At 54.3% G+C, this 23,244-nt stretch overlaps 1 protein-coding gene across 11 annotated transcripts in view; it reads right to left on the bottom strand.

Moving 5' to 3' along the window:
• The window catches only part of ARHGEF7 (Rho guanine nucleotide exchange factor 7), a 104,356-nt gene that overhangs the window by 6,000 nt on the left and 75,112 nt on the right, over nucleotides 1-23,244 (bottom strand). For 7 of the 11 annotated variants that reach the window (XM_055543037.1, XM_055543040.1, XM_055543038.1 and 4 more), the window contains 10 exons: nucleotides 22,307-22,429; nucleotides 18,349-18,487; nucleotides 17,616-17,675; nucleotides 16,774-16,920; nucleotides 15,776-15,862; nucleotides 13,389-13,467; nucleotides 13,074-13,213; nucleotides 10,922-11,146; nucleotides 9,155-9,248; nucleotides 7,455-7,544 (listed from right to left, as the gene is read on the bottom strand). In XM_055543037.1, the coding sequence (XP_055399012.1) occupies nucleotides 7,455-7,544; nucleotides 9,155-9,248; nucleotides 10,922-11,146; nucleotides 13,074-13,213; nucleotides 13,389-13,467; nucleotides 15,776-15,862; nucleotides 16,774-16,920; nucleotides 17,616-17,675; nucleotides 18,349-18,487; nucleotides 22,307-22,429 (1,184 nt within the window). Of the gene's footprint in view, nucleotides 1-2,193; nucleotides 4,982-7,454; nucleotides 7,545-9,154; nucleotides 9,249-10,921; nucleotides 11,147-13,073; nucleotides 13,214-13,388; nucleotides 13,468-15,775; nucleotides 15,863-16,773; nucleotides 16,921-17,615; nucleotides 17,676-18,348; nucleotides 18,488-22,306; nucleotides 22,430-23,244 lie in introns of those variants that run through there. The other 4 variants (XM_055543046.1, XM_055543047.1, XM_055543042.1 and 1 more) reach the window with 2 other exon arrangements.

Raw genomic sequence — 23,244 nt, 5'->3', positions numbered from 1 at the left:
GGGAAACTTCAGCCTGACACCAAAGCTCGGAGCCTCAACTCCATCAGCCGCAAAAAGAGAGCAAGGCCCACCACCTCCGCAGAGGCCACTTAGACAGCTATCTTCTGCCAGATGACTTCGTAACCACACCCTCCACGATGTGAGGTGACTGTGAGACCTGATCCAAGAGCTACACGTGCAAGAAGGACCCCGTTCGCATTTCGGCAAATGCGCTGAAAGCACGCGAGAGCAGGAGAAGGCTACGTGACGGACAGAAGTGTCAGTGGCTGGGTTCCTGAAACGCACCGACATGAGAAGGCCACTGAGGCCGTGCATGGTGTGCCAGGAGGCTTGTGCGTGGAGATTACCCCTCAGCCTGCACAGAGCTCCACAGGCTGCCTAGTTTCAACATACTCTTGTGAAACAACTGAAAAAAAATTGCAAGTCTTTCAGCAAAACAACAAAAGAATATTCTCAAGCCAAGCTTATAAATAAGTCAACTGTTTCTACGAGAACAAAGCTCTAGAAAGCAGGCAGATTTAACAAGCTTTCTCCAAGATCAGTTCAGTATTTTTAAAGGCATGACAGCAAATCTTCTCTGAATTAGTTAGGCTGGAAAAAGAATTCCATAGCAGAGCCTCCGAAGACGGCTGTCACTCTGAAAGCGTCCACTGACGGGCCGAGACACAGGAGCGTGTGCTCACGGAGGCGCAGCACACAGGGCCTGTGTCTCCCCAACTCCGTGCTCAACACAGAGCTCTGTGTTTCCAGGAGACCACCGGGATTCTGCAGCACCTCACTGTGGAAAATGCTGAACGCTGTACCACTTCCTGGAGGTTCACAGTGCTTAAGATTTCCAGCAAAAATACCCATTTAACCTGAATTCAGCACTCCCTAAATCTGAGTGCTGAATACTTCCTCCATCATCAAGAGGAACATTTTGCAGCTTTCTGGCTGACATTCTGAGGAATGTGAGCCAGCACACGCCCCTGCACGTGTCTGTGAGCACACGCACACGCACTGCGCGGCTCTGCTGAGGCTCGGCACAGGGCTCTTCCTCAGGGCAAACGCGGCCGACGCCGGCCGACAAGCACTGCCGCCAGCAGGGGTCGCTCTGCGCCCTCAGCTGGGGGTGCAGCAGGCGCTGGGGACCCGTGAACTCCCTGGGACAGGTGACCTGGCAGCTGGAGACCCACTGAGCACCTGTCCCCTGAGTCTGTCACAGGTCCCCAGGGGGCCGTGGAGCTCAGCTTGAGAACACGGACGGGTGCAGCACCCCACCTCGTGGACAGAGGGCCTGCCCGGACAGCAAGCAGAGGGCCTTGACCCGGGCGCTGTCATGGCTGGCAGGCCACCCCCGGGTGGCACCCCCGATGGCCTGCAGTTCCAAACCCAGGGGCTGCGCTGTGCACGTGGGTCCGGGCCGGGGGTCGGCCGCCTGGAGACCCTGAAGACCATGGAGGGTCTTTCAGAAGCAAGCGTCCGCTTCTCTGGCCAGGGGTGGAGTACCTTTACAGCACGATTCACATGACTTCTCATAACTCACAGAAACCGGAGTAACTTTCAGCATAAGACAAAATGCGAACATTTAAAAAATTCCACTTAGTAAGATCTCTCCATCAGGCCACTCTGTTATTTCTGGCTGTGATAAGGTTCCAATTCGTTTTTCTTAGGAAGACACAAAAGAAAAGCACAAGGCCCCTCTTCAGAAAGGATGCGCACCCGGGCACCACCTGCACCCTGGCCCGGTCCCGGACCTGCCACAGGCACTTCTTTTCCTCCTGTTCTGCTTTTCCTGGTCAGCTAGACACGCGCTCTACAAATAAAAACTTAAAACCTGAGACCTGAGTCTACGGAAAAAAAAACACTGAAGGGTGGGCTTTTTTCCATTTATGCGCACCCCTGACTCCACCAAAAGAGAGGAAAGAGAGAGCTCTTCTTTCTGAAGACAAACCTCCCAGTGAGCGAAAATTTCTTTAAGAAAAGAATTAGAGGGAAACATGACATAAACATGAGAAGAAGAGTCGTGCATCATCTAGAACATTTTTAACCTGAGAAAGTGCAGGCTTTGCCACCGAGGCAGGTACGAGGCGAGCACCGCCCTGCCGTCCTGCGGAACCTGCTAGTTCCAAACAGCCAAACCACAGTAAACTGCGAATTCTGCTCCCCGACCCCAACCTCCCCTCCATGTAACACATATTAAAAGCCAGAGGCTAGCAAATGCAAAATTTATTTCAACTGTACATAACAGACGTTTCTTTTTGAATATAAAACAAACACTTCGTTGCCATATGCAGCCACAAACAGGAGTATGCATACTGTACAATGAACACCCAGGTACATGTCCGACTGGGTCCAGCGCGGCAGGCGCCCACGGAGAGCGGCCCTCCCGCTCAGGGTGAGCACAGCACGCAGACTTTCTCCAAGGTCTTCAGCACTATACACACCCCTGTGTTTTGGCAGTTTTACGCAGAACACATGATACAGCTCATAGACTCGTGGCATCAGTTCAGTGGGAACACCATTCGAGCCGCTGGCCAAGGGTCTGGGAATGGCTTAAACCTACCTTCTAGTTCAGATTCTTCCCCCTTTCGTTATAATACTAACTGTACACAGAGATATTACAGAATGGCAGAAACACAGGTACTGGTTCAGCACGACTGAAGTTCCGCAAAAGTGGAAACACTGGCCATGGCGCTCCTTCGCCTCAGCCCCGTGAGAATGGCTTTCAAGCCAGTGGTACGAATACTTCCAACTACGTCACAAGGGCAAATGGTGCCAGACTTCAGAATAAAACCAGCCAGCCAGCCAGGTGGTCATTCTGTAGTGATCTTAGTTAGCATCAACAGAAAATCATTGTCAAAATGGCTTTAATTGGCACAAACAGGAATTATGGGAAACAGGAAAACTTGGGTGTTTGGAACATCAATGTCAGGACAACCCATTTGGCGTTCAAGAGAAACCCAGGCGCACAGAGCACATGGCCTGCAAACCCGCGTGCACCGAGGCCCGGCCCGCCCCACTCACAGGCTCTGAGCAGAGAGAAGACCTGCACTGTGAGCGTCTGGAGAGCTGTGACGTCGCCTGACGTGACGTGAAGGAAAACAGGCGCTTCTGAGTTCACTGCACAACACGAAGCATGTGAGCCTCGCAGTGACCGTACTTCTCCCATAACTCCATTTGCTACTTGGCTGAAGGTATATAATCTCCTCTCTCCCACGGATGAATACTGGGCTCCGACTAAATCTAAAAGACTGCTCCTCAACTTTCTTATTTACACTAACTGATACAAAAATATCAACTCTCCAGGTGGCCTAAGCAGTTCAGCAGACACTCGGGGACAGACGGGCGTGTGCGACTCCTGGTTTTCCTAAGGAGCCCCTGCCTATGGCACTGGCCCTCCAGCACAGCCCCTGCCGGGACCCCGGGAGGGCCGCAGGGACCAGTGCCGAGCACAGGCGGCCAGCTGCCCGGGCACAGGGTGCAGGGCGCCGGCTCACGGCCACTCCGTGCAAACAAGATCGGAACCCTGCACACCTGGTGCCGGCAGAGGCGGGCGCAGAGGGCACAGGGAGGGGAACGCCAACCCACTGTCACGGCGTCTTGCTTTCTGAGGCTGGCTTCGGGCGTCCCTAATGCACAGCTGAGTGTGAGGGGAGGGGCCTCGCCCTCCCGCCCAGCGTGGGCCACGTGTGCACTGGTGCCACAAGCGCGTGCCATGGGGCACAGTCAGTTTCTCGTGAAGCAGGAACCAGTCCAAGGGAGGGCAGTGAGAAGCTCCCACAACAAACCCCAGGGAAGCAGGGGCATCCCCAGATCTGAGAGAGTCTCATAAGCGTGTTACACAGCAACTTGGTAAACTTTTGGGGACTCGCATCGCCATGACAGCCGAGAGTGAGGGCGATGTTCCACTGGGGCTGTGAAGGGAGTGTCCCTGCATCTGAAAACAAGCCAGTGTGCCCAGAGGCCACGGGCTCGGACCTGGGAGTCGGGGCGGCCAGGCTTCCTGGGTACACACACAGCCTGACCCTCGCGCTCAGAGGCTGGACTCCCGCCCTGCACTTCAGGGGCACCGGCTTGCCAAGTGCCTTCTAAGAGAGACTCCTCCAACTAACAGAAGTCTGGGGGTGATGGGCAGGTGTCTGGCCTGCGGGGAAGTGGGGCCCGGAGCTGGCCATCTGCGGGGTGTGGACGTGCCCCTCGCGCGCCTGCGCAGGCCCAGAGCTCACATCCGCCGCGCTGACGGAGGTTCCTCCTGGGCACCCAGGGCAGCCGAGCACTCGGCCGTCCGGTCTGGACTCAGCTCTGGAGACAGGGTTCTTCTCATCTCTCCACAACTACTGGACCGCCGCGTCCCGCACACACACACAATTACGTCCCTGTACGGAAGGCCAGAGTCTCCTCCACGTCGCTGGCACTTAGATCACAAACCTGTGTGGTTTCAGTATAAAATACAAAAGCGTTCATACAGCTGTATCTAAAAAGAAACAAGACAGTCGCTACACTGAGAATAAAAACCCTATCACGTGGAGCTGTGAGACCACCACTGTCCGTGGACAGAGGACCCTCGGTGTAGCTGTGTGCACACGCCACCGCTTTCAACAGTCAGTCGCTTGAGTGGACACTCCACGTGGCCAGTAAGCCCCACAAAGTACAATGGGAAATACCAGAAACGCTCCCCAAAGTTGTTAAAATATCACATCAAAGAGACAAGAAACAGCAAGAAAACATCTAAGAAAAGCAGGCTGCGGTACAACAAGCATCGTTAAGAAAAGCTGAGACGTGCGTTAGTTCTGGTGAGAGATATATGAGCAACAGCTCTTACGAGATGCAGACCCCATCCTGTAACTATGGGCTGTCCATATACTGTCATAGTCAGAGTCTTCCGAGAAGTCTGAAGGCTCCACACGGGAGAGGCTGCTGCGACGACCCAAGGAGTCTAGACTTGACTGGTCGTCGTCAGCCAAGACGTGATTATGCATCAGGTCAGTGCCTTGCCATGCTAAGACGGGGGGTGGGGGGGACGGGGAGGAGGGGCAGGCGGAGGGGGGCGAGCAGGAAGAGCCACAACCAAAACATGGAACAAACGCAAAAGGAGACGGGAAGAGAAGGGAGAGAGAAAAGAGCGTTAGAACACGGCAGCAACGCGCGCGTCTCCTGATGTACGGCTGGGTTTCATCTTCTGACTTACTCATTAGCACCACCCTTAGAACACAGCTAGGCTGATGATTATTTAAATAAACCGGTATCACGATACCATTTCCAAACTGCTCCTTTTTAAGCTTACTGCTATTAGGCCCTCATTTATGAAATCTCTTACGAATTAAGCCCACAATCACAAGAAAATTCTAAAGACATTTGAAAGATAACCAATTCCGCTACACATTCAATTAACAAATAGTCTCATTTAGGACACTATTTGTAAAAGAACCATTTAGTGGTTAACGTGCATATAGTGAATGCAAAACGGTTCCCCAGGATTCTGACTCACTTCTTCAGCCAGACTTCAGCCACCTCAACAATGGGGGTCTAAACTTACCTTGTGCAACTTTAACGACTGCGAGAACTTCCGACGGAGACGGTCTGATACGGGCCTGGGCCCCGCCCCTGCTCCCCCACCCTGCAGAGCACGCAGGCCCAGCCCGGAGCGCCCACCCACACGCATCCAGGGCAGTGGTCGCACGGGAAGAACGTCTGGCAGGACGCCATCAACCCTCATGCTGACCATCCCCCTGACGCGAGGGGAGCCATGAGCGGCGGGCCCGGCCGGGAGGGCGGCAGTGGACACTGAGGCCATGTGGGCGACGTGGGCGTCCAGCGCCCAGGCGCGCCGCACCCAACTGAGCCAAGGTGGGGCGCGCACGCCCACGATCTCTGCTCCACGGGGACAGAGCCGCCCCGCCTGCCCATCCCCAGGCTCCACAGCGCACCACCCAGCCGGCACGAAGGACACAACCCCGGAGCCACCTGTTCCTGACAACCCTGAATGAAGGCCAGTCCCAGGCCTCAGGGCAGTTAGGCCGTAACATCGACTAAACACAAAAACCACTGTGCTGGCCAACGTCCAGCGCTCTGCCCACACAGCAGACGTGGACACACAGGAACGTGGCGGCTCCTACACACGCCAGGGCCCTGCGCCCGGGGGAGAAGCGAGGCCCGCACGGACACACAGCGCACGCCACTAGGCCCGCACACCTGAGACGGCAAGCTAAAGCTGCACTTCATACAGCTGACATGGAGATGAGTACTTTTTAAAAAATCTCAAACTCAAAACCCAAAAAACTACAGGCACAAATAGCCTATCACCCAAAATACAGTCTCAAACAGGAAGCCGTCCTGTCCTCAGGGACGACGGTCTGCACTCACAGACTCCAGCCCTGTCACCTGCAGACTCCCTTCACACGCACACCCTGCTCTTCCTCACCTGCTCTGGGCACTGGTCACTATGGACAGGCGTTCTCACCAGACACGGTGCAGAACAGACGTGCCAACATCACGGGCAGGACGTGAAAACTACGAGCCAGAAGGAAGGTTCCGGATCATCTGCAGCTGTACCAGGGGCTAATCCTGTTGGCCCTAGCCTCATGCCTGCAGTCACGTTGAACAAAAGCTAAGTTAAAGCACCCAACAGCTCCTTTTTCCACCTCTTCTTTTCTTTCCAGCGTTTTTTTTTACAACAGACGTGCCACCGCTTGGAACCGCCGGGTTACGCTGCAGGTGGCACAAACGAGGTGACGGGCGGTTCACGAGCAGGACGGAGAAGGGAACCAGAAACACAGCATCATAAAAGCCGGCCTTCACGCCCGATTTCATGACATCCAGTCCGAGGCGGGGGAAGCTCAGCCCCTTTTCCTCCTGAACAGACCACATCCTGACTATATCCACCCTGCATGCCAACTCTCAAATGCTCAGGAATTTGGGGGGAAAAAAAAATCCACTTTTTTCCTGTTCACACAACAGATTAAGATTTTTTCACATAAGACATTATAAATAAAATGCAGGTACACTGAGAGGTACTGAAATTTACCCAGTAAACTCACTGGTGTCTACAGCAAAAATTCTAAATGCAATCATGGGGGGGGGGGGGGGGCAGCGGTGAGTTGCTATTAAAAAACAGAAACAAAAACAAAAACAACTCTTACTCTAGGCTTGTGTTTTTGACAGTAACTCTAAGAACCTCTTCCCTCAAACCACCTCCACACCAGTGGTTTAGGCAGCTTGACCAACCAAGCTGAGCACACGTCGCGGTGCCCATCACAGCCGTCCTCTCCAGGCCCCAGAGCTTCCACACCTGGCAGCTCCCTCCACGCCAAGGCTCCCCAGCGGGGCCGTGTCACTGACCACTCAGACCCCTTGTCACGACTGAGGGACGCGGGCCAGGCCGCAGAAGCAGCCTCACTAGGGGTCACGCTGAGGGCCTGCACATCTTAGCACAATGAAGCAGCAGAGGGGCAGCGGGCTCGGGCGACACTTACTTGAGTTGAGCGTCTGCCGCGTCTTGGCACTGGTGCAGTAGGCCTCGATGACCTTCAGGATCTGGGCATCCTCCTCCAGCGCGGCCGTGCCTGCGAGGGACACGCGGCTGTCAGCGCGCGAGGCACCAGCGCAGCCGGCCGGCCAGCCGCCAGCAGCGCTAGCTGACGGCCCCTCCCGCGGGCTTGGCGCCGGGGAAGCTCCAGTACTGTGGCCCCTCACGCGAAGACTCGACTCACTGGAAAAGACTGATGCTGGGAGGGACTGGGGGCAGGAGGAGAAGGGGACGACAGAGGAGGAGATGGCTGGATGGTGTCACTGACTCGACGGATGTGAGTCTGGGTGAACTCCGGGAGTTGGTGATGGACAGGGAGGCCTGGTGTGCTGCGATTCATGGGGTCGCAAAGAGTCGGACACGACTGAGCGACTGAACTGAACTGAAACATTGCTCGATATTCACAGAATAGTTATATTCCAAAGGATGTTTACTTCTATGTACTTTTTATCTACAGCATATCTGGCAAAGAGCTAATATCCAAACATATATATACATACACACACACATATATATACACACGTATATATATGTGTGTGTGTATGTATATATACTTATACATACGTATTGTCTTACTAATCCATAACCACAGGAAAAAGAGTATCCCCCCCCCATCCTGAACATGAAAAAAGAAGCAGAAACAATTCACAAGAGATCACAGAAAGAAAAATGTTCATCGTCACCAAGAAAAGTGAAAATTAAAACTAGGGATGGTGTTTTCACATATTGCCTGAGAAAATCAGAAACCATGATTCTCCGTGTGGATGTAGATATCAGAAAGAGCTTCCTGCACCCACACGTGGGAGGCAGTGAAGACAGGAACAGCCCCTGAAAGGCCATTTGACCCTATTTACAAGCACTTCCCTGATCCACAGATTCCCACCAGAGAGTTAATCCGGGAAATTTACAGAGTGTAGCCCAAAGAGTGCATGAATGGCTCCAGAGCTTGGCCTGAGCTGGGGCCCCTGCAGACTGGCCTCACCTGCACCCGGAGGCCACCTGGTGGAGGATGGAGCCTGCGGAGCAGCAGCGTCTGACGCTGCTGGTACCAGGCTGCCCTCACACCCCGCGTGCTTCATACAGCTGTATGGTTAAATTCTGCTACTGTTCTAAATTTTTCTATATTTTCTAGAATATTAGATATATATTCTTAAAGGCTCAACTAATTTTTAAAAAATGGGAAGAATGGAGGAATGAGCCACTTATAAGCTGTACCAAAAATGCTTGGACAGCATCTCATGATATTAAGACTGACACACGCAAGGAAGGCCAGGTGCTCCCTCCTAAGAGTCAGCGTCACACGGAGGGCTTAGGAGCCACTGAGAAACTGACTTACATGTCACCAACTGGACCAGTCGTTTAACAGGTGTCTGTGAGAACAATGTTTAACGCCCTGCAGGATCCGCTGGGAGTCAGTGTCCACGGTGGGGCACGCTCACGGGGGATGCTGCCAGCGCCGCTGATGCGGCCGGCACTGAGGGGGCTGTGCTGCCCCGCTCTCAAGTCCTGGAGCGCGGACCCGAGGCTGGGCACTGGCTCCCCTCTGTGGCTCTGGAAAGCCCCGCCCCCACCCTCGAGGCCCCGCCTCCCCGCCCTCGTGGCCCCGCCTCCCACCCCGAAGCCAGGTGTGTCCTCGCAGGCACTCACTCTTTCTCAGCGCGAACTCCTCGTCCGAGGGCTTCCTCTCCGGCTTGCGCTTGGGCAGCAGCTTCTTCATGGTCTTGGGACTCTTGCTCAGGTCCTGGGGAAGGAGAGGAAAAGGCTGGCAGACCCCAGTCTGGAGTGCGGCACGGCCGTAGCGGAGGGGGAAGCCGGGAACACTCCAGCGCCCGCCCCGCACACGCGGGCCGCGCTCTGCCAGCTGCGGAGCGCTGACATCCTGAGGCACAGGCTCTGACCGCCCTCCTCCACCTGGACCCGCCGGGACGCCGGGACCACCCCCAGGAGGCGCGGCAGCCGGCGGTGCGGGGAGGAGAGGGCAGCTGGCCGACACCTGGACAGGGCGCCACGTGCGCTGCCCACTCTGGGGCAGACCCCCCCCCTGCTGCAGCCAACCAGAAAGAAAGGAGGAAATGGTCGATTTCTAAATGAAAGGTGAGGGAAAACAGTTCCTTTAGGGACGGATCCGAAGCCTCGAGAGAGAAGAAAATGGAGCAGAATCAGCCCACGGGCAGCACTGGCGCCCCCCTCCGCCGGCAGAGCTATGTTCACAGCCCCAAAGTCCGTCCCTCCGTCCACAACACATCTGGACCCTCAGCGGGGCAGGAGAGGAACAGCAAGAACAAGCCCATGCAGCCGGCAAGGTTTTGACTGTCAAGCACATACTGAACACGAATGTCAGAAAGGCTAACTTCTGCATCACTGAGTCACATTCACCGCTGGTGAACCTCACGAGGCCAACTGGAGGCTGAGAACGGGACTCGGGCCATGGGAGGGATCAGGCTGACAAGCACCAAAAGAATAGCCTGTGTTCCAAAGGCATCTCTCCAAATCTCAAAGTGAAAAGTTTCAGAGCGCTTGAAAATGCAGATCATCAGTCCCCAAAGAAGTGAATGCAGCAGGTGTCCTGGGGCACAGGGGGTGGAGGGAAGCCCGGGAGCAGTGCCCGCAGGCGGTGCTGAGTGCCGGCCTTGCCCCAGGACCACTTGCACTGTGACCAGGCGGCCTGTGTGCTCAGCACACTGGACATGTCCACGGCCACACCCGCCAAGCCTCTCTCTCCTCTACCCTACTCCCCCTCCCCTGTAGTGAACCCGCAGCAGGGCGTGGCCGCACCCTGCAACACTCAGCTAGGCAATGAGGATGCCAAAATGGGCCACCAGGAAGATGCATGTCCTAAGAACCAAAGTTCACTAGCAAAACCCATAAAGGATTAACTGTAACTTATGTTGTACTCTTCTATGTACCTTAAAATTCCTCCAGCAAGGATGGAGGCAGGGTCTGCCCCAGGTCCTTCGGCAAATGACACCTCGTGGAGATGCAAACCCGCGCAAAGGTGCTCCACCAGGCTCACAAACCGGCCCCGCCCACCAAGCGCATTGTCCCACCCACCATGCTCAGAGCCACACCCACAGCCCCACCCTGCCCACCGCATGAGCCACACCCCCACACTCACAGCCACATCCACACCAGAGTAACTGAACTCGGCTCACACTCAAGCTCGCACGTGTGATCACCACACTTGTCAACTGGCTTCCTCAAAGTGCAAACACTGCCCCGAGCCTGTCCCTCTCCCTCTGTGATGGGCACAAAGGGGACCCCAGCAGGGGTCTCCCCAGGACTCCCAGGACCCTACAGCACAGGAAGGGTAACTAGGGAGTGAAGGCAGAACCTTCCATTCTGAAGAGGCTCATCGGCTCCACATCACAGACACAAACACGGGGCTGTCACATTTCCACACTCACTAGAGCTCACCTCCTTGTAGCAGAGGGCAGCCGAGGGCCGCAGGGGGGGTGCGGGTCGCAGGCAGCTCAGGCTCCAGGGCTTGGGGGTCTTCGGAGGCTCCAGGGGCCCCCAGTTGATGGTGGTGTGTGGAGTGCCATGGTGGGAGGGGTGGGGCAGCGTGTGGTAGGCGGGTGTCAGCGGCACGGGCTTGCTGTCCGCATGCTTGCTGGACGGGGTGATGGAGTGGGAGGGGAGCTGCCGGGGACGGAGGGAGAGAGCAGAGCGTGTTCACCAAGGACCCGAGGCCAGCCCAGCCCTCCCAGCACAGCAGCACCCACTTGCTAGCGTGCATCCTGAACCTCCAGACGCTCGGGTTACTGGCCGCCAGGCCAAGCATCCCCCACACCCTGCATGAGGCCCGCTGAGCTCAGAGCAGGAAGCAGGTTGCTGGGTCCAGACCCAGAAATCCATCAACCACCTTTAACTGTCATGCAGTCACATTTGCAAAAAAGGCATTTCATTTAACACAGGTATCAGGATTTTATAAAAGAATGGGCATTCTCTGCACTGGGAATGTGACTGGGGGAGGGTAATTATTCCCTCACCAGCAAAAGTAGGGCCTGATCCCTGTTTTTGTTTAAACCTGGGACACAAGCCCATTCATGTCAATGGTTGCTTTTATATTATAAAAGCAAAATACAATTGCAACAGAGACTGTACTGCTTAAAAACCAAAAAAATATTTACTGCCTTTTTGAAGAAAAATTTTAAATCCCTTGGGTAAAACATTTTCTCAGAAAAATCAGCTTTAATCAAGACAAAGTTACATAAATCTAATTTCTCAGAAGGACCTTATTAATGGGGTTTATACTCCTAGAAACTCCAAAAATATTTCATCACACTGACAAATAAGAAAATGTTAAACAATTCACAATTAGTTGGTGACCTCGAATTAACCCAAAACAATACACTATGCTTAACAGGAGAAATTGTCAAGTTGCTCAAGGTCATTATTCGGAAGAAATGAATAATATTTGAAACACAGGCTTTAAAGGGGAGCCTGGGCTCAAGCTGAGGCCTGGGGCTCGAGGACAGAAGCAGTGGACTCTGCCATGACCACATAGCTGCCCTGGGACCAGAGAGGCCAGGGTCCCGGCACAGGGCTACCTGAAGTGGGACTTTACAGAGGTTAGTTTCAGGCTGTTAACCCCTGAGTGAGAAGGCACTCCCTTTTGATGTACACACATGTACACACCTATGCCCTCGGGATAAATTTAGTCCCTTGAAAGCTAAGCATCTCTAGCATACATTTACAATATGGAAAAGTTGTCATGGCAAAACCATTCAAAATGATAGCTGAAGCAAATGAATAGTTTTTACCCCCAGACTGCTGAGAAATGGAGTAAGAAGCTGCACGGGTGACCAGTACACTGTGTCATGGCCACAAGCCCTGAGACGGCCCTTCAAGCCAAAGGACAGCAACCACAGGGTGAACCCCGTGGTAAAAGCCCCAGCAGAGACCCTCACAAGCCGGCAGCGCCGTGAGGCCCTACGTCATAGTGAGGAGGGCCCCTCATTCGTCAGTACTCGCTGGGAAAGATGACAGGTGTTCAGATGACTCAATACCAGTATCTTAAACATGCAACACCAGTAAAGACTAGCTTTAAGCACTGACACTTCAGTACTGATATATTTTGTAATGTTTAAGTATCTAAAAACTCGCAGACCTGCTGAAATTTTCTAAAAGTAGAAAATTCAGATTTCTTAAAATGATGAGTCAAAAATTACACTTCAATGCCTTCAGCATGAATCTGGTCCTTTTTGTCATAAGTATTGTTTGGTTTTCATTTTTGTTTTTGATGAAACATAATAAATGCAATTAAAATGCTCAGAAAAGCCCTCTATGGGCCGGTGGTTCTCAGGGTTTTGATTGAGAGCCCCAAGGTTAGTGTTCATGGCCACCCTGGGCAGGGCAGCTGCCTAACCGGGTGCCACTGGGCGCCTAACCAGTGAGCCGTGTACGTGCACGTGTGTGAACTCTCGGGAGGCAGACGGGCAGGCCTGGCTCACAAGTGGGTCCCTGTGAGGCAGCCACAGCCCACGGGGGATGAGGACGCGTCTGCAGAGAGGCCCGAGGCCCGGCCGTGCTCTCCTGGCCCGGGGTCTGCGGGCGGGGCCCTTACGGTGTGTGACGGCACCGAGTGAGGCTTGCTGCTGGGGTTCCCCGCCGAGGCGGCCTTCGTCTGCTTCTGCAGGCGGTCCACCCACTCGTGGAGGTCCTGCTGGTTGCTGCAGGACACCAAGATCCGCTCGATCATGCTCCCTGGAAGAGAGAGACACGGGCTGGAGGGGGGGGAGGGGGGCAGAGCGCGTACACGCGCACCCCAAGGAGGCCCAACAGCACGCCCATGCAGCCCCCGGGGGCTCAGTGGGGCCTGCACACGAGGGCCGCTGCCTTGGCGCCCGAACAGAGAGCACCCACAGTCTGTGCCTATCACCTGATATTTCAAACGCGTTTCTATGGTTTTCACTGTCCTCAAGCTTTGTGATTGTCATTCCTGTCGTTGGTAGCTTTCCCTAAAAAAGACCCCCCCCACACAAAAAGAAACAGTTAGTGCTTTTCTAGTGAAGAAGGTACCGTTATTAAAGTAAATATTGAACGATTTTAGAAAAGACAGAGGAACTGTCTTTGTAAAGCAAACTCTCTTGTTTGTACCAAAAGCATGTATAATACAAAAACCTCTCCCTTGAATAAGAAATTATAATACTATAACCAAGAAATGAGCGAGCAAAAAGGTACAGGGCTGCAAACCAGAACAAAAACATTTCATCTGATGATTACTCTAAATATAAACAGCAAGACACAAAAACATTACACACTATGATTAAAAAAGAAAAAAACTACAGTCCACGGTGGCTATTTTAAATGATGTTGTTTATAGAAAGGAAGCAGAGATACGCCTTAGAGAAACACAGGGGAAGCTCCACGTCTGAAGGCAAAACAAAGGCAACTGGAGCTGGAGGAACCGTGTGAGGGCCGCGCCTGGTAATCCGCCACAGGACGGTCCATCAGCAGCTGCGCTGAGCGCTGCCCACAACGCAGAGCAGAGCGCCAGCCCGCCCGCTCTGGGACAGAGGGCGTGAGGCAGGGAGAGGAACCAGAACTGGACCTTGAAAGGACCACTTCAAGTAACAGCCACCAGAGCTGTGGAGGCCAAGCGAGTCTGCAGGGAGCGTCTCTCGGGTCAGGGCCAGAGCCCCGAGAAGCAGGACCCTGAGCAGGGGGCGGCTCTAAGGCCACAGGGCTCGGGACTCCCGACACCAGGGCAGAGGCCGGGCGCCGAGACCATCACATGGTCAGGAGCCTGTCCTGCAGCCGGGTGGGCACCGCGTGGACAAGCGAGGGCACTGCAGACGCCCTGCCGAGAGGCTAATGGCACCGGGGTGACCAAGAGCTCAGAGAAGCCCAACAGGAAACACAGCTGCGTATCCCTGACCAACCTGCAGCAACAGCCACGGAGGACGGGACAAGCTCGCTGTGGCCGGATGTGGGGCAAAGCCAGAAGGGAACACTGACATGTGTGCACTGGGGGTCACAGCACTCGGAGAGAAGCCCCAAGACGGTGCACCCAGGGGGAAAACAGGGCCCTGCGGCGGCACGCTGATGCCAGCATCCTGGGGTCTGAGGCCGCCCCGGACACCACCACAGCGCCACAGGTCACCGCAGGGCCCTGGGCCTTGGGGTGGGGGGACCTTCGAAGCCCAGGAATGCGGCCGGAAAGGACCGAGGTCTGAAGTAGCGGCGACCAGCTTGGGAAGCCCGAGCAGGTGCTCCCCCAGCCAGGCATCGGCTCAACTGCAGGCTTAGAAAAGCAGGAGGCGGTCCTTTCCTAGGCTGGCCCATGTCTATCTGCTTTCTCGCACCTCAAGTGCTCCTTTCAGAACAAGGGTGTGATGTCAACTCCTCTCTGGGCTGCAAAGCTTTTGGAGCAGGTACAAGCCAGCCGTGAACGCTCCGGACTCAGGAACCACCAGAGCGCATGCTGGGGACAAGACAAACAGCATGCCACGTGTGCAGAAATGCAGCTCCAAGCAAACCCAGGGTGACTTCTGTGGGAATGGTTCCTGGTGACCAGTCAGGCCTTGAGGAATCGATGGAAGGGCCGCAGCTTCAATAACCACACAGGAAAAAAGCAGTCAACTTTGCCAGAAGCCCCTCCTAGACACAGAGAAAAGCTAAGGCACGTAATGGGCTTCCCTGGAGGCTTGGATGGTAAAGCCGCCTGCACCGCGGGAGGCCTGGGCTCATCCCTGGGCTGGGAAGGTCCCTGGAGGAGGGCAGGGCAGCACCACACGCAACAGACAGAAACACAAGAGCCCTGCCCTGTTCTTCTTAAAGCAGTCTCACATCTTCGCGAAGAAAATCAGAAAAACGATGAGCAATAAAAAAGCTAAGTAACGCCCCAGGCTGTGTGCCCATGACTGCTGAGTCGAGTGGGGGCCCACAGACCACCTCAGCCACACGTGTTGCGCCCCCAGCCGGCCCGCGGTGCGGCCACCTGCCCTGGTGGCAGGAAAGCAGCAGAACGACCTGGAGGGGACCAGCTGGCCTGCACCCCAGCAGTCTGTGTCCTCAGGGTCAGCTGTACAGACACCAGTTTCTTTCTCTGTTTGCTTTGGATTAACACAAAGATCCTAATTTGCACAGTCACATCCAAACACAGACTGGAGCCGTGTGTACGGACGTGAATGTAACACTGTACGTAGAGCACTATACACAGCACACGGACAGACACACGTGGTATTTAATACAAAAACTCACAACGAGCCTTAAGACAGTTCTCAGGTCCACAATACACAAATATAAATTTAAAATGTGCTTTACCTGATATATAAAACCACTCATCCTAGGACTGGCAGACAACATTAGCAAAATATTTGGAAAGAGTAGAAGATATCTTTCATTCTTTTCCTAATGTAAAAGAACAAATTTAAATAACTGTATTAAAAACATATATTTACAATGATGAGAAGAAATATTTACATTAGGCCTTATGAAACAGTAGCTTCCCTGGTGGCTCAGACAGTAAAGCGTCTGCCTGCAATGCAGGAAACCCGGGTGTGATTCCTGGGTTGGGAAGATCCCCTGGAGAAGGAAATGGAAATCCACTCCAGCACTCTTGCCTGGAAAATCCCATGGAAGGAGGAGCCTGATAGGCTACAGTCCACGGGGTCGCAAAGAGTCGGACCGGACTGAGCGACTCCACTTTATGAAACAGTGTATCACACTTCACATTTAGGTGTTTATTTTTACCAAATTTAAATTAAATGGAAACAAAATTATGAGAAATTTGTAAGACTCACAAGTAGCCCACGGAACATCTTTTTTTAAAAATCTGAGTTTAGCTCTTCCATTAACTCCTCATTAGGCAGGAGTTAGAAAAACAAATTTTTTCTGTGGTTGAGAGAAAACCGAAGAAAAGAACTTGTGACCTTTCAGTGGCAGTGGGAGACCAGGTGGAACCTTCAGGCTGAAGGCGGGGAGGATAGAGCAGGGAGATCGCCTCTGGCCCACCGGCGGATCCTGGCACTAACCAACCGAGCCCAACACATCCGCTGTCGCCATCCCCCTGTGAGCTCTGCCCAATTTACATGAAAGGCCAACGAGCACTGCTTATGTATTAAATCTCATTTGCTGCAATCGGTTAAGAAAAGCCCCAGAAAGACCACAAGTGAAGGACAAAGATGCCCAAGAATCTAAAAGGAGACTCAAGAGAGAAACACCGCCCACAGTAGTGAAGGAACTCGGGGAAGCCGGCAGGCGCAGGGGCCCTGGAGAGGGGTCCCCCAGTAGAAGAACGCAGGGAGCGCTGGAGGCGGTACCTCGCTGCCGGCGCACTGGATCAGGACCTGGGACATGTAGAGGACGCTGCCCAGGGTCTTGATGTCCTCGCCCTCCCAGCTGCGGATGGCCTCCGTCAGGATCTGCAGCTCCAGCTCCTTTCTCTTCCGCACCTCCTGACACTGCGCCTGGGGGCACAGGGGGCGCGTCAGGGAGACGGGCTCCCGGCTGAGCTCCCGGCCGAGCTCCTGGCTCTACTGCTGCGTCCCTGGCTGCTTCTTCAGACAGACCAGCTAGTGAACAACTCGCTCACTTCATAAGTGCGGAACCAAGTCAAGAGAGACCCACAACAACACAACAGCTCTAGAATGAGAAACACTGGTTTAGAAAAATACAGCAAATCCTGTCGCTTTTAGAAGATGACATGTGAACTGGACAAGAAAGATATCCTCTGGTTTTACTACTGAGTGCCAGAAGAGAAGACCTGGAAAAGGGAAAAAAGGGTGAGTTCCACTTGTGCTATAAATAAGACACGTCCTCCAGAAACTCAATCATTAAGACAGCTTGACAGCAGGTAAGGAAGAGGCCCAGCGCTCCATTTCACACGTCAGTAGACACTGAGATGAGGCTGACCATGCTCTAAATCACTGACGTGCACGGCATCGTGTGGTGCCGTGTAAACGTGAACACCGATCCTTTCATCTCTCTGATGTCCAAAGGGCCGTAATGCAGGAATATTATGTATACCAGCCGTGGAATAACTATGTTATTTGTTTCTCATTTCTCCAGAATAAATCCAAATTATAGTTCACAACTAATTTCCTGCATTCATTTGCCATAATAAAGTCTGAAGGAAAAAAACCATCACACACTTATCACTTACTGAAAGGTTTTTGAAGGCAGTCATGGATTTCTGAATATCTTGTCTGTCTGGGTGATAATCCTTTGAATAAAAGAAACACACTGTGAGCTTCCATAATGAACGCTTGCTCTTCGACAGGCTCTCTCTGGAGGCTGGCTTGGGCCTTCCCTGCAGTTCCAGCCTGCGACCTGACCCTCTGTCTCGGCGCTGAAGCGCCTCTGCTTGGTCTCTGAGGGGACCACAGAGCGGCGGAGAGTCTTCTGGACTCTGCCCTGGAGGAGGCCGGCCCAGCCTCGCCCACCCCAATCCGCCCCGCTGCTCGGGCACCAGAGGGCAGAGGGGAGCGACGCAGCAGACCGCCTGCCCTGCGGAGTGGCTCACCACAGCCTAACTAAGCCAGCAGCCTGAGCCCCAACTTCTGCCAGGCCCACAGCCTGTGTTCCGAAAATGAGATAAGTACACATCATTCACTGATTCTTTTCCTATTATCTCTCCATAACTTATACACTTAACACTGTAGGCACATGCTCCTGATGTGACCCCTCAACACTACGGACGTTTTCTAGCTACTGGAAATCTCCCCGCCAGCAGTGGTTGGAGCAGACGCCTCTCTACAGAGCTGGGATACGAGGAAACAACTTCACAACCAACAAAGTCCCTGTGAAACTCTCCCGAGATACAGGCTGGTGGTAATACCCTCTCCAGGGCTGGCTCCTGACTGCTCCTCCTGGCGTGGCCAGTGGGGAAGACGTACCTCCATGTGTCTCTCCAGCTCCTTGAGCAGCGCGGGGTACTTGTCCAGGCGCATGAACGGCTTGCTGAGGCCGGTGGTCAGCACGAGAATCCCCGGGCTGCTGGCGCCCTTCAGCTCCATGAACTCTCCCAGCTCCTCACTGAGTGTGAGAAGAGAGAGCAGAGGCCACCGTCAGAGCCCAGGAGGGCCGTGCGCCTGCCCCCAGCCCCCAGGACGACGACGGACCACGCGGTGCCCTTGATCACTTACAGGCCACAGGTTTTACAGCCAAACGTGTGCCGCTTATTTCTAAACACCAAAGGGAAGACCCCCCCACAGTTCACATCAGGGCCCTCAACCTGAGCGAAGCCCTGTGTACACGACACAAACAGCGATGGTCTCCCAGCAAACCATTCAGGAAAGCCCCCTCAGCGAGCCACCTGCATACAGAGAGGTCTGAAAGTGGGCGGTCCTTGTAGGGCAAGAACAGAGCCCGGTCAGCAGTCCTTCACGACGGTAAAACCTTAAGGAGGCGAGGCATGAAGACCACCACCGACTCACGGTTCTGGCCCGCCAGGCGCCGCAGCCCCTGAGCAGCAGCGGTACGAGGCGGCGCCAGTGCCCCTGGCACGCACACAGGCGCGCAACCTCCAGAAGCACTTTCACAGCCTCGTTTCACTTAACCCTCACAACACGTGAAAGTCGTCTGTGTTTGCGGACGAGGAAACCGAGTGCATATCCAGAAACGAGGCAGCTGCCGAGCAAGCCTTCCCATTCACTCCTCTCGCACCCCCCCTCCCAGTACCAAGCTCCATGGAGCGCGTTCCCAGGCCCCAGCCTCGCTCCCGGGCCGCCCTGGCTCCGCTTCACACGAGCACCCAGGGAGGCCCAAGCTCCATCACCCACACGTCTGTGGCTCACGTCTGTGATGGGAACCCTGTTTCTGCTTCTCACGGGGCAGATGACACCTGGGGTCCCCGGGAGGACGCCGTCCGTGGCCCTCACTGCTGACGAGAGGTGTCCCTCCAGACACAGAGCGAAGGACGCCTGGGCTGAGGGCAGGCGGCAGAGGCCGCACCCCCGTGTCCCCACGTCTCCCACTGGGAGGAGCACTATAAACGAGGCCATAAAGTAAATGCGAAAATCCTGAAGCCCGACCCATTGGTGCAGGCCACCTGGATCCGCCTCGCGTCACCCCTCCCCGTTAATGGCACTAAGAGAAAGTTTGACTCCTTTAAGTACAATCCAATTAGGGGCCTTTTCTACCACAAGAAAAATAACAAAAAACGTCTCTTTGGGCCATTTTTGATAGTTTAGTATTATATGACATTTTATAACTATAGTTATGGCAGACAATAATTAATAAAACTAAGAAATTATTCTTATCACCCACCCACCTACTCCTAAAATTCCCTACAACTAAAAATTTACGTGGAATTTTTGCAAGCAAAAGTAACTTCTTTTAATATCCATATGACAGCCTTAAAATGCCAGACACATACACCATTAAGAAATGAAACAAAACCTTTTATAAATCTTTACAGATCACTGTATGGGCTTCCCAGGAGATGCTAGTGGTAAAGAACCCCCCTGCCAATGCAGGAGACATAACAGACTTGGGCTGGATCCGTGAGTCGGGAAAACCCCCTCCAAGAGGGCGCTCCAGAATTCTTGCCTGGAGAATCCCATGGACAGAGGGGCCTGGCGGGCTACAGTCCACGGGGTCCGCGAAGAGTCGGACACGACGGAAGCGACTCAGCACACAGTTGCTTCATTTCTCAGGTTTTAAAAACTTTAGTACCGTGATAAAACAGCAGGTTATAGCTTTTCTGACAAAACAAAGGCTGCAACCCTCACACAGCGCTTCAGCCTCTGTACTTACTTAAAGGACACTGCGGGCTGCGAGACGGTGCCCGAGGAGCACAGCAGCCACCTCAGGTCAGCGCAGCAGGAAGTACCAACCACTGTGCTGGAGAAAAGGGGACGTTCCACACACCAAATCATGACACCTCTAATGCATTTGCAACAGGCAGCCACGGGCCTATGGTGTCGACTATCAAACGATAATGCAAAAAGCAGATATCCATTATAATTCAACAGGAGCGGAGGTTCCATAGATACATTTTCCAGATTCACACTCAAAATTCAAACTAACACAACACAAGGATCCTAAGACTAAAAGGAAGACTTAAAAACTGCAAAACACTGTGTTTAAATCAATCCCTGAGAAAGTATATTCAAGCAGAAAAACAGATCGATCCACCCCTAAGTGGTGGTTTCACGACCTCAACGAGAGGACAGAGGCCACAAGCAGGACCCAGGACAGAAGGGAAGGGAGGGCGGGCTGGCGGAGGCCACCAGCCTGAGCGGCCGGCTCTCAACCCCTACTCACGCTGCGGAGGCCGGTCTGAGCTTTGGGCGGGGCAGGCGCCGCCGCCCAGGGGCCTCAGGACGGCACGCGGGCAGCGCATCCTGCCAGCCGCCTCGCTCACCTGTCCTCGGCACAGTCCCAGGGCCTGAGTGCCCACCCCTCCCACCCGCGACACACCACGTGGAGGCGGGCAGGGGTCCCTGAGCACAGCCCCACCTGGACGCCCTCCTGCTCTTCTGGGAAAAACTGCCCTGAGGTTTCAGCCATGACACAAGCAGTCATTAAAGCAATAATACAGAGAGGAACACACCACATGCTCACAAGCGTTGCCCTGAACGTCTGAATGGTTTTAAATGTCACCTTCAGGACACAGCTTAACCCCCAGGGGGCCGGCCCCTGACCGAAATGGCGGAAGGAGAGAACACATTTAAAATGCCCTGAATTCACCCCAGCCTTCTATCTGCTGTTCATCTCTCCCAGGACTGCGTCAGCAATTCCTGAGGAAGTTTCAGAAATTTCACATTTCAATCCCTGCATCTCGGTCAGGAGGAAACACATATAAATCATTGTTCCCAGGAGTAGACGCTCAGCTACTCAGGGATTTTGCTTCCCACCAACAGGACCCTATGACCAGGCGCTTCCAGAAAAGAGGGGTGATCTCCGAGGGCCACCGGCTGCTGAGTGGTGGGTGGGCTCAAAGCAGGCCACAGGCCCTCCCGAAGGCCCACACGACCCGGCCACAGGCCGCCTCGCCAGAGCGTCATTCAGTTACAAACAGCCCAACAACTCCAGCTTCCCAGCACAGCCTCTAAACTTCAAACTGAAATATTAAGTTAGTAATAACTTGAGTTTAAATATTTAAATCAGGAGCACAGTGGCATTTACCTTGCTGCGACTCACACCATTTCTTAATTTATGGTTTAAAAAATGACTGAACTGCTATTTATGGCAGAACGACTGTTTTCAAAAGGAACCATAAAGTTTTTTGAATCCTTAACACAGACGCGTGCCCCTCTGGGAGCAGAAGCAGAGCCTCGGTGCCCACCCCGTGTGCAGGTCAAGCCCCGCGGTCCTCCCTGCCGCTCAGGAGGCCGGGCTCCGTACCGCCCAGGACGCACCGGCCGTGCCTGCTCAGACGAGCAGAGAGCGGCCCGCTGCTGCTTCCCTGGTTTCCCGGCCGCAGAGCGGGAGCGCACAGCCTCTGGCTCGGCACGCCCCACAGAGACGGACACCGTCTCCCGCAGCAAGGCCAGCTCTGTCACACGCACTCCAGTCTCACGCACTGAGCGGAGGCGATGCCGGCAGCCCGGACCAGCCCACGGCCACCCTCCAGAGCTCCCACCAGCTCCCCTGACCTCCGTCCAAAGCGTCCAGGCTGAAGAGGAGACTTCAAAACACGCCCATTTCTATTATAAGCGCTAACTAGGATTTTAGCCTGACATCAGTCCTCCCCAGACACTCACTTGGAGGATAATTAAACTTACCATTCTTGAAAAACACACAACGCCTGCACCGTGTTTCAAGTAACATTTGACAGAAATGAGCTGCCTGGAAGGAACCCCAGGACACAGCCACCCCCCAACCTGGGAAGAAGTCCGTGAGACATACCTGTGCTCCGTGAGGACACTGACCGCCGACGGGTGGTTGGCACAGTATGCCAGGTACAGGGTCTTCATCTGCGGCATCAGGCTGAGGAAGCAGCCCCCGACCCTCTGCTGGGCCTCCGGCATCCTGCGGACAGCGACACGGAACCGCACTGAGTGAGCATCACACAGGGCGGGCCCCAGCGCACGGGGCAGCCCCAGATGGCACGCCCGGCACCCAGCCCCCGGGGAGCCGCGCGGCGGAAAGCAGGCCTTCCCCTTCTCCAGCATCCAGACGCCAGGACCTGCACGCCAGCCCCTTCCTCGGGCACCAAGCAAAACAGATGTCCAGGAGCGTTATGTCATGTATTAAATAAGGAGAAACATAATGTGTGGTTACTTGGTCGGTAAGGTTTCCTGCTGAAGTAGCCACGAGACGAGCACAGGAGAAGCCCCACAGCTGGCTTCCCGGGTGGGAGGAGAGACGAGTGGCCCACAGAGCGGGGCGGGCACCCTGCCAGGTGAGGGACACCCCCGGAGCGTCGGGGACGGCAGGACCCTATAGCCTGCCCCTGAGCAGGCCCTGCGTGTACGCGAGTGCCAGCGCTCTGCTCATTCACTGGGATCTGGGGTCAAAGCAAGCGGGCATCCACACTGGTGGCAGACTTTTTCCCAAGCGTGAACCCCCAAGTGGGTTTTAACAGCCTTCAGAGATTAGTCACAGTTTCGCCTATCTGCAGGATAAACAGTCACTGACTCAATAAATTAACTTCAACCATTCAGTCAGGCACTGGGAACACATTAAAAACAGAGAAAAAGCGAGTCTCTACCTTAGGGGTGACTGCAATCTTTGGGGAGATACAAACCCAGTTCAAAACTAAGCTGAATATAACAGAGAGCAAGCCGAGGCCTCAATCATACAGCCACACACTGCAGGTGCCCCCAGAGGGGACAGGGCGCACC

This window comes from Bubalus kerabau, chromosome 12 (assembly GCF_029407905.1).
Source record: "Bubalus kerabau isolate K-KA32 ecotype Philippines breed swamp buffalo chromosome 12, PCC_UOA_SB_1v2, whole genome shotgun sequence".
Taxonomy (NCBI): Eukaryota; Metazoa; Chordata; class Mammalia; order Artiodactyla; family Bovidae; genus Bubalus; species Bubalus kerabau.
This window is presented reverse-complemented; position numbering and strand designations above follow the sequence as displayed.